This window comes from Aythya ferina (assembly GCF_964211825.1).
Source record: "Aythya ferina genome assembly, chromosome: 31".
Taxonomy (NCBI): domain Eukaryota; kingdom Metazoa; phylum Chordata; class Aves; order Anseriformes; family Anatidae; genus Aythya; species Aythya ferina.
The window spans coordinates 1,925,181-1,936,269 of record NC_140328.1 but is presented as its reverse complement, the minus strand read 5'-3'; the positions used below and the strand labels follow the sequence as shown (position 1 = coordinate 1,936,269).

The 11,089-nt window shown below is 51.2% G+C and overlaps 2 protein-coding genes across 2 annotated transcripts in view; both read right to left on the bottom strand.

Moving 5' to 3' along the window:
* Window positions 1-4,000: 4,000 nt before the first annotated feature.
* Window positions 4,001-11,089, bottom strand: part of LOC311425474 (uncharacterized protein) — a 32,589-nt gene continuing 25,500 nt past the window's right edge. Inside the window, exon 8 of the mRNA XM_084501368.1 lies at window positions 4,001-4,361. Within this exon, the coding sequence (XP_084357494.1) occupies window positions 4,340-4,361 (22 nt within the window). The 3' untranslated portion in view covers window positions 4,001-4,339. The remainder of the gene's footprint in view (window positions 4,362-11,089) is intronic.
* LOC311425536 (uncharacterized protein) lies at window positions 4,476-7,529 on the bottom strand (the record flags this gene model as incomplete). Its single annotated transcript, XM_084501481.1, has 7 exons — window positions 7,423-7,529; window positions 7,091-7,223; window positions 6,693-6,986; window positions 6,129-6,173; window positions 5,923-5,994; window positions 5,319-5,374; window positions 4,476-4,511 (listed from the first exon to the last, which is right to left on the bottom strand). The coding sequence occupies exons 2-7, from the start codon at window positions 7,170-7,172 to the stop codon at window positions 4,476-4,478; spliced, it is 585 nt and encodes a 194-aa protein (XP_084357607.1). The 5' UTR covers window positions 7,173-7,223; window positions 7,423-7,529.

Genomic DNA, 11,089 nt, shown 5'->3' with positions numbered 1-11,089 from the left:
CCCCATCTCCCACAACATCCTTGCAGCTAAACTGAAGAAGTGTGGTCAGGATGATCAGGTAGTGAGGTGGACTGTGATCTGTCTGAAGGGAAGAAGCCAGAGGGTTGTGGTCAATGGGGTGGAGGCGAGTTGGAGGCCTGTATCTAGTGGAGTCCCTCAAGGGTCGGTATTGGGACCAGTATTATTCAATATATTCTTCAATGACTTGGATGAGGGAATGGAGTGCACTGTCAGCAAGTTTGCTGATGACACTAAAGTGGGAGGAGTGGCTAACACGCGGTGCACACTGTGCACGGCTGTGCTACCATCCAGTGAGACCTAGACAGAATGGAGAATTGGGTGGGGAGAAACGTAATGGAATCACAGAATCACAGAATCGTCTAGGTTGGAAGAGACCTTCAAGACCACCTAGTCCAACCTCTGACCTAACACTAACAAGTCCTTCACTAAACCATATTTCTAAGCTCAACATCTAAATGTCTTTTAAAGACCTCGAGGGATGGGGAGTGAACCACTTCCCTGGGCAGCCCATTTCAATGCCTAACAACCCTTTCAGTAAAGAAGTCTTTCCTAACATCCAACCTAAACCTCCCCTGGCACAACTTTAGCCCATTCCCCCTCATCCTGTCACCAGACACGTGGGAGAATAGACCCATCCCCACCTCGCTACAGCCTCCTTTAAGATAATCAATAAGGTCGACCCTGAGCCTCCTTTTCTCCAGGCTGAACAAACTAAGCTCCCTCAGCCGCTCCTTGTAAGACTTGTTCTCCAGGCCCCTCGCCAGCTTCGATGCTCTTCTCTAGACTCTGTCGAGCACCTCCATGTCCTTCTTGTAGCGAGGGGCCCAAAACTGAACACAGTACTCGAGGTGCGGCCTCACCAGAGCCGAGTACAGGGGGACGATCACTTCCCTAGCCCTGCTGGCCACACTGCTTCTTATGCAAGCCAGCATGCTGTTGGCCTTCTTGGCCACCTGAGCACACTGCTGGCTCATATTCAGCTGACTATCAAGCAATACTCCCAGGTCCTTTTCTGCCTGGCAGCTTTCCAACCACTCATCTCCCTGCCTGTAGATCTGCTTGGGGTTATTGCGACCCAGGTGGAGGACCCGGCACTTGGCCTTGTTGAACTTTATGCAGTTGACCTCAGCCCATCAGTCCAGCCTATCCAGATCCTCCTGCAGAGCCTTTCTACCCTCAAGCAGATCGACACATGCACCTAACTTGGTGTCACCTGCGAACTTACTGAGGTTGCACTCAATCCCCTCATCCAGATCATTGATAAAGATATCAAAGAGGACTGGCCCCAGTACTGAGCCCTGGGGGACGCCACTCGTGACTGGCCTCCAACTGGATTTGACTCCATTCACCACAACTCTTTGGGCCCCACTATCCAGCCAGTTTTTAACCCAATGAAGTGTACGCCAGTCCAAGCCATGAGCAGCCAGTTTCTTGAGGAGAATTCTGTGGGGAATAGTGTCAAAAGCCTTGCTGAAGTCAAGGTAGACCACATCCACAGCCTTTCCCTCATCCACCAAGCGCGTCACTTTGTCATAGAAATAGATCAGGTTCACCAAGCAGGCCCTGCCTTTCATAGACCCATGCTGACTGGGCCTGATGGCCTGGTTGCACTGTAAGTGCCGTAAATTCTTGTAGATGGGCTTCACGTTTGCTAGACGCCACTCAACTGGGACCTACTTTGATAGCCAGGACTGCTGATAAATGATGGTAAGCGGCTGGGCCAGATCCTCCACCAGTTCTCTCAGTACCCTCGGGAAGATCCCATCTGGCTCCATGGACTTGCGTACATCCAAGTGCTTTAGCAGGTGGTCAACCATTTCCTCGTGGATAGTGAGGGCCACGTTCTGCTCCCCATCCCCTTCCACCAGCTCATGGTACTGGGTATCCAGAGAACAACTGCTCTTGCCACTGAAGACTGAGTTAAAGAAGGTATTAAGCACCTTTTCCTTTTCCTCTTCTCTTGTGACTAAGTTTTTCCCCTAAGGATGGGGAGTTTCTCCCTAAGGATGGAGATTCTCCTTAGTCCTCCTTTTTGTGTTGATGTATTTATAAAAGTATTTTTTGTTATCTTTAATGGCAGTAGGCAGATTAATCTCCAGATGAGCTTTGACCTTTCTTATTTTGTCCCTACAGAACCTCGCAACATCCTTTTAGTCCTCCTGAGTGGCCTGCCCTCTTTTCCTTCCAAGATTAATATATAATTTATATTAATTATATATAATTTATTATAAAATAAATAATATAATATAATTAATGCAATATAATTAATGATAGAATATTATAATATTTAATATATAATTGTAATATATGTTATATTATACTATATATTTAATATAATATAATATAATATAATATATATATATATATATAAAATAAAGGTACATTGTATATAAGTGTATAATTAATTAATTAATTAACTAATAAAAATTATAATTCCCAGGTTATAAATCTTCTTTTTTCTCCTAAGCTCAAGCCATAACTCTCTGTTCAGCCAGGCCGGTCTTCTTCTGCACTGCCTCGTCTATGGGAATTGTTGGACAGACCACTCCTTAGCCATTAAGATTTCCCTCTTGAAGAGTGAGGAAGAGTCCAGCCTTCCTGGACTCCTCTGCCCTTCAGAACCGCTTCCCAAGGGACTCTGCCAACCAGTGTCCTGAACAGCTCAAAGTCAGCCCTCCAGAAATCCAAGACTGCAGTTTTGCTGATCCCCTTCCTGACTTCACCAAGAACAGGGAACTCTACCATTTTGTGGTCACTTTACCCAATACAGCTCCCGACCACCACAACTCCCACCAGCCCTTCTCTGTTTGTGAACAGAAGTTCTAGCAGGGCACCTCCCAAGGTAGGCTCATTAACCAGCTGTGTCAGGAAGCTGTCTTCCACGCCCTCCAGAAACCTCCTACAGTGCTGAGGGAGTTGTGGGCATGGCGGGGCCCTCCCCTTCTTCTCAGCACAGACATACTCCAGAAATAGGGAGGTTGAGGAAGTGTTGCTGAGGATGTTCAGCACCTTTTCTCTCTGCTCTCTCTATGCCTCTGCGTGGTGCTGGTAGTGCTCAAGACTCTTCTGCTGACCCCAGCCATTTCTGTAAGTGCCAGGCCCTTCTTCACCCTTCTCCTCTAGGCACTGTGTGAAGTGCTGATGCCTTTGCCATGGCAAGCCGTAACCATGGGGTCAACGGTGGTGAGGGGTGGGAAAGCCCTGCCTGCTGTGTGTGGCTGGACACTAATTCAGGTTCTCCCTCCAGATGCCAACATGGATGAGATGGGCAGAGTGAAGGTGAGTTCAGCCCCAGCCCAGCAGTGATGGCTGCAAGAGGGCAGGCTGTTGGAGAGCAAATGCAAGCCAAAAGTTCATCTGATGGCAGAAGTCTGTGAGCTTTGTGTGGCTGTGCTCTGGCTGAATCCTTCTCCTTGCATGCTCCCAGCATTTTCCCATGGTGGGCACCGCCACAGCAAGGCCACTCCTTGTTCTCCTTTGTGTTTTGCAGCTCTCTCAATCCAACTGCTCTCAACACCCACTGCATGCCAAAAGCTGAGCAAGTGAGACATGATTCAGCTGGTTCTCTGAGAGGCAGAGAACACTGGGGAAAGCCGTGCTGATCTGCGAGCTCTGAATAAAGCCACCCCAAACAGGAAGGAGCTGGTGTATTTCTTCTTTGCAAGGTCTGTCTTCAAGTCTCTTCACATCCCTTCAGATCGACACCACCAGCTCTTTGTGTATCGGTGTCTGTCTGTCTGCTCCATCCCATTCCATGTGTGGCTGCATGAGACAGAGGTGCCATCAGGAACACAAAGTCAGAGATATTTATTTGTCATTAAAGCAAAACCACATCTGCAGTGCACTCACCGATTGGTCCACACATGCGAGGACATCCCTGCAGTGATATCTGTCCATATAGGTCCAAATGGGCATCTCCGTGGGTGGGTAGAATAACACCCCCATGACATTATAATGCAACTTAGGTGTACACGACATCCACTGAGAACAGCAAGAGGTTTCCTTTCATTCAGAAAAAATCAATACACTCACAGTAAGATTTGGTATAGCTCATATATTTTAGAAGTATTATTGTCTTGTAGATGGAGGTGTGAGTCCCATATTGTCTTGGCTAGACACTCACAGCCCTTCCCTGTGACAAAAAAAAAAAAAAAAACAAACAAAGAAGACCAAAGTGCACCCCCAGCCCCATGATATGGCTGCACAAGCCCTTTTGAACAGAGCAAAGGTAGCTGTGGGCAAGGCTCCTGTGCCCTTGCCCTGTGGCAGTGCTATCGTATTTGGGTGCGGGTCACCATGGCATATGTCGTGGTGTTTCTCATGTGCTGCACGGGAGGAGGCTTTAGGGGGAAAAGAAACCCTGTTACTTCAGCTGCTGACTGTGAGCCCTGCACAATGAGCAGGCACGAGGCTGCAGGGGTGCAGAAAGGAGCTGTGCACAGCTGTGCCACGACTCACCCTGTCCCGTCGATCGTGGGCGATGGTGGAGTCTGTGGGAGCAAAAAATACACACCATGAGCCCTTGCTGCCTGTTGCTGGAGGGCTGAAACTCACACTGACCTTGGGCAGCAGCTGCCTGTGGTCAGCTCTCAATGCCTGGCCACATTTTCTCTCCCATCACCCTGATCTGGGATGAAAATTATGCAGCAGCGATGGAGCAGAGATGCTGAGGTTTTGGTGTATTTCCAGCTTTCTGTGGCATCTCCTCTCTTTGCACAGCCAGTACACCTTGCGAGCTGCTCTGTGCAGGCGTGGAAAACCAAGGTCATGCTGCAACATGAGCGAGGTGCAAGTAGGGTGGGGATATATCTATAGCCTGTCACCCAACCACAACATCCTCCCTTGGCTGCTGCCTGTGGTTTCAGAGCAAGCTCTAAAATGTTTTCCCCACCAGGGCAAGGAGCCACATCCTTCATTGCTACGCGGTGCTTTTTGCTTCTCTGAGCAGAAATTCCTCTGACAGGAAACTGAAGAAAGGACAAAAGCAGTGGCTGGAGTGGGGGAAATGCAGCCTGGGGCCGGAGCTGGTGTGGAAGGACCCCCCAAGCAAATGGGCTTTGTCCCTGGGAGCACTGGGATGCTGCCATGTCCCTTCTGCAGGCAGCAGCCACGATCAGCATGCAAGGAAGAAGCAGGACATGAGGTGCTGGAGAGAAACCTGCCCTTGATGAACGGGCAGGGATTTTGTATGTCCCAGTGGGAAACGAAGTGGTGGGATCGCATGGGGAATGTATAAGCAGGGGTGACCATGGTCAGAGGGGCATGTGTCTTCCCCCAAGGGAGGAGGTAGTACTCACACTGGATGTCACCATAGTTGGTGTCTTCCATCTGTGGTCTGTCAACGTGCTGATGCCTGGAGAGGAATGGAATCATTCTGGAGTGTGCATTTGTGGACAAGAGGCACTGTGAGAGACTCTTTTGGGCGGTGCTTTCCTACATGAGGTATTGAGCTGAAATCCACGCCTTGACAAACCCTGTCCTCCGTGCTCCAGCACAAGGAATGCAGCCTCACACACACAGAGAACGCTGCCCCTGGCCAAGGAGCACCCCAGGGCCCCACCATGCCCCCAACTCGCTCCTGCAAACCCCACAGCCAGGAGTCCTTGGTGCTCACCTTGGGCATCTCCCTCTGCAGGCACCTGCAAGAAGAACAGGGGCTGAGGTGCACAGGCCAAGGTGCTGCCCAGCCCTGGCTCCCATCTTGGGGCTGGAAGATGAAGGCTGAAGCTCCCCAGCTCCCTCAGCAGCCTCCCCAGCTGGGCTGCCCACAGCCATCACCCCCAGGCACCAGCCCCAGCTGTGCACCCCCAGGTTCACCCCACTGCCCTTCCCACTGCACTAGCCCCACAGCAGGACCCCTACGGCCTCAGCCTTTCCCCCCACTTTCCCCCACTCCCTCACCTTTCCTGATGGCAAACCAGCTGCCTGCAGCCAGGAGGACGAGGCTGACGGCCGCCACTGCCAGCACTGTGCCTGTGGGGAGAGTGTGTGGGAGCCAGGCATGGGGAACCGGGCGACAGAGGGTGTGAGGGCAGCGGGGTGTGATGGGGAGAGGCAGGGAGCAGGACATGCCCATGTAACCGGCACACCCTCACGCTTGTCCTCACCTGTGGAGCTCTGGATATCAGTAGTGGTCTCACCAGCACCTGCGTCTTGGGTCAAAAGGGGTTTTTCTTAGTGGGGCCAAGACCTGACACACCGCCACACGCGAGTCCTTTTTCTTCCTGTTTGTTCTTTCTGAGCAGGCACCTTTCTGTGTCTCAAACCAGCACCACTGTGCTCTCCCTTCTGGAACCATCCCACACTGTTGCTGATGTACAGGCTATAGCCTGTCTCATGACAATCACACCATTTCCCCTGCCATAGGCTCATCAATGTACAGGGCAGATCTTGGAACATGCCAGGCTCAACCCAGGGTCCATCAACATCCCCAGCTCTTGCTCTCTCTGCATAGGAACTGCACAGCCCCATGCCTCAGCCGTGGTGTTGCTGCAGGGACGGGGACAGTGCTTGAGAGCAGCTTTCTCTCTGTAGGGGCTGCCTCTGAGGAGAGGGAACACTCTTGAGGGGGAACCACCCCAGAGCCATGCCCTGCCTGCTGCAGCACACAGCTCCAGCCTCAGCAGTTTTCCAAAACCTTCTACCCTCACCACCCTGGGGCCGTGTCTCACCTGCCACAGACAAGGTCCGGGGAGCACTGAGAGCAGAGTTCCTCACCCAGTTTTTCTTGTTCTTTTGCTGGTACCCACACGTGTATGTCCCAGCACTTCTGGAGGTGATGTTCAGGACCAGAGCGTAGATGACCTTGCCCTGCTGGGCTTGCAGGCTGAACGCCTCCAGCCCATTCTTGCAGAAGACAGTTTGTGTTGCAGGAAACTGCCAATCAATGACACAATGAGCCAAAACTGTTTCCCCCTCCTGGGCACTGGAAGCACTGAGGTACAGGACTGGAGCCTGGTTGTTACCTGGAGAGAAGGCAGAAGGATTCCCCAGGCAAGCGTTAGTGATTGCTGGGTGACAAAACCAAGTGCATGCCAAGGCTGGAAGAATCTGCTCTCTTGGGGCTTACAGGGGGAATTGTGAGGGAATAACCCCTTCTCTCTTCCCATCTCTTTCCATAGGACAAGGTCATTTTTGTGACCCACCTCCATGTTCCCGAAATCCTGGAGAGCTGCAGATGTCCTGGGTGGTCACGCCAGCACCTGCAGCATGGGGCAGAGACAGCTTTGCTTAGAGGGGTCATGGCCTCCTGCTTTCCTCCAAACAACTCTGCCCCACAGTGCTGCATACCTGCCTGCACACACTGTCCCCATCCTCCCCTGTGCCCACCACTGGCCTATCCTGCCCCCAGCAGCAGCCCTCCAGCCCTAACCCCCCACACTCAACAATGCCCCAACTCACAGATCACGAGCAGCAGGACGGCAGGGCCAGAAGGAGATAGCCTTGTCCATGGCGCCTGCCCCAGCATCTTTTTGGTTGCTGCTTTTGGGGAGAAGCGTCTGCTTCAGGTGTCTGCTTTGCTGTGAGCTGGGGATGGAGGGACAGAGGCTTGAAGTGCAGCTGGGACCTGTGCTGTGGGCTTTCTGAGGCCACCTGAGCCTGGCCCACAGCCAGAGGCTCATCAATGAGTAACCTGTCTCAGCCCCTGCTACATCCGCTGCTTTTGTTGAGCCCCCACTGTTATTTCTGTCCTCTCACACACCGCAACTCTTGCTGTTTTTATCTGTATCTCAGGGGCAGTGTTCTTCCTACATGGCCTCCTGGCCCTTTTCCCTTTGCCAGATTTGTCTCGTAGTTTTGCAGCTCTCCAAGAAGCTGGGAAGCATGTACAGCTTCTCCCAAATACATTTCTGTCCCTTCCACTACTGCATCCCCTGCCGATGCTCAGCCCCTGTACTCTTGTTGCTTGTGCAATGCTGTGCAGCCTGAGCCCCTCTGCCAGCCAGTCGTACTATTATCATCATTATTGTTATTGTTATTGTTATTGTTATTGTTGTAATAAATGGCTCAGTCTTCAAAATAGCACTATAATCAACGTTTACAATTTATTAAAGGAATAGAGGTAAGCAACCAGCGCTGGGTGTGCCGGGGCTCTCTGCTCCACCAAGACGCACACCACTTACATCAAGCAGCTGATTTTTATGCTCCTAGGCATAATATATATTCATTACTACTTCTGAAAAACCAGGGTTATTATTATTAGTTTCCGGAATCCAAACCCTCCTACTGGAGCATGCGTATCAGTCTCTGGTGGTCCCTCTAGGGGTCTCTCATGCTGAAGGCTCCTAGTCTTCCTCCCTCTTGTCCTTCTCCTTTGTCCAATTTGGCCGGATGTCAGAGACTTGTGCAGCATCCCCTGCAAGCTTTGTCTTTTAGTCGTTCTTCAGCTTTCTCCTTCTCCTTAATCTCCTGGCCAGATATCAGAGACTTGCATAGTGTCCAGTGAAATAGTCGTAATAGTTAACAGTTATTCTGAAACCCTCCCAGATATCATAGACTTCAACGAAAAGCCTACAAATACACTTCCCTTCAAGCTCTCTATTGACATCAATTGCTAAAACATTCCTTTGCAAGATACAAGAACTCTATACATTAACCACTCTGTTTTTCTTAGACTTGTGGTTACACAAGGGTGTGTAAGACAGAAGGTCACATTCATCATACCTTGCGGCCCTAGCATTGTTCCATATTGACACGAATCCGATGAACACATTTCACATTGTTGTTATTATTATTTTCCTGTCTGAATATACTGTCTTTATCTCAACTCACAGGCTTCACTTTCCTGTTTCGCTCTCACATCCCCGAGCACGAGCAGGGAGGGTGAGTTAACGGCTGTGTAGTGTTTAGCTTCCGTCTGGGTTAAACCACGCCAGGGCACCCACCTCATTCATCTGTATACCTTCATTGCCTCTAGTGTTACTTTTATCTGCAATGTATTTGTAGAAGCCCTTTCGGTTGTCCCAAGGGATTTCCTCTAGCAATTGCGTGAAAAGGCCAAAGTTGTCCCTACTGAAGTCCAGGGTTGCGATTCTGCTTGCTATTCTGTTCCTGCCACATGAGGTCCTGAACTGCACCGTCTCATGGTCTCTGCAACCAAGGTTGCCCTCTACCTTCAGCCTTGATAAGAGGAGGCTGAGAGGAGACCTTATCAATGTATACAAATAGCCTAAGTGTGGGAGACAGTGGGATTTGGCCAACTTCTTTTCAGTTGTTTCTGGGGATAGGAGAAGTGGCAATGGTCAAAAAATGGAGCACTGGAAGTTCCACACCAACATGCAAAAGAACAGGTTTGAGGCCCTAGAGATTGAGAGGCCGGTGTGTGAGGAAGAGGTAGCAAATGTTCCCAGGAGGATGCCTGGGGCGAGGAGGTCGACTCCGCGCCTCAGGACTGCCTCCACCAAAAAAGACAGGAGGGTTATTGTTGTTGGTGACTCGATTCTTAGGGGAACAGAGGGCCCTATTTGTCGGCCGGACCCTACCCGTAGGGAAGTCTGCTGTCTCCCTGGGGCCAGGGTCAGGGACGTTGCCAGGAAGCTTCCTAACCTGGTACGCCCCTCTGACTATTACCCCCTTTTGATAGTCCAGGCGGGCAGTGATAACATCGAAGAGAGAAGCCTCAAGGCTATCAAAAGGGACTTTAGGGGAATGGGTCGGTTAGTGGATGGAGCGGGAGTGCAGGTGGTGTTTTCGTCCATCCCTATGGTGGCAGGGAGGAGTTCAGAGAGGACACGGAAAGCCCACCTGTTAAACACGTGGCTCCGGGGCTGGTGCCAACGCAGAAATCTTGAGTTTTTTGATCATGGGGCACTTTACTCAGCACCTGGCCTGATGGCCGCAGATGGGTCCCTATCTTTTAGGGGAAAAAGGATCCTGGGCCAGGAACTCATTGAGAGGGCTTTAAACTAGGTAGGAAGGGGGATGGGGCTGAGGCTAGGATTGTTGGGGCTGTGCCAGGGGGAACAATGGCAAGGCCGGAGGATAAGGCAATGGCCCAGCTGAAGTGCATCTACACCAATGCACGCAGCATGGGTAACAAACAGGAGGAGCTGGAAGCCATCGTGCGGCAGGCAGGCTACGACTTGGTTGCCATCACGGAGACGTGGTGGGACCAGTCTCATGACTGGAGTGCTGCAATGCCTGGCTATAAGCTCTATAGAAGGGACAGGCAGCATAGAAGGGGTGGTGGTGTGGCTCTCTATATTAGAGAGTCTTTCGAGGTTGTAGAACTCGAGGTTGGGAACGACAAGGTCGAGTCCCTTTGGGTTAGGATTGGCAGGGACAACAAGGCTAGTGTCCTGGTCGGGGTCTGCTATAGACCGCCGAACCAGGATGAGGAGACGGATGAGGAATTCTACAGGCAGCTGACAGAGGTTGCAAAATCATCAGCTCTTGTACTCGTGGGGGACTTCAACTTCCCTGACATATCCTGGAAGCACAACACAGCCCTGAGAAAGCAGTCTAGGAGGTTTCTGGAGAGCATGGAAGATAGCTTCCTGACGCAGCTGGTTAGTGAGCCTACCAGGGGAGGTGCCCCGCTAGACCTTCTCTTCACAAACAGAGAAGGACTGGTGGAGGACGTGATCGTCGGGAGCTGTCTCGGGCAGAGTGACCACGAAATGGTGGAGTTCACTATTCTTGGCGAGGCCAGGAAGGGGCCCAGTAAAACCGCTGTATTGGACTTTCGGAGGGCTGACTTTGAACTGCTCAGGACACTGGTTGGTGGAGTCCCTTGGGAGGCGGTTCTGAAGGGCAGAGGGGTCCAGGAAGGCTGGGCGCTCTTCAAGAGGGAAGTCTTAATGGCGCAGGAACGGTCTGTCCCCACGTGCCCAAAGACGAGCTGGCGGGGAAGAAGACCGGCCTGGCTCAACAGAGAATTGTGGCTTGATCTTAGGAGGAAAAAGAGGGTTTATAAGCTTTGGAAAAGTGGGCAGGCCACTAAGGAGGACTTTAAAGAAGTAGCGAGGCTGTGCAGGGACAAAATTAGGAAGGCCAAAGCTCGTCTGGAGCTCAATCTGGCTACTGCCGTTAAAGATAACAAAAAACGTTTCTATAAATACATCAACAC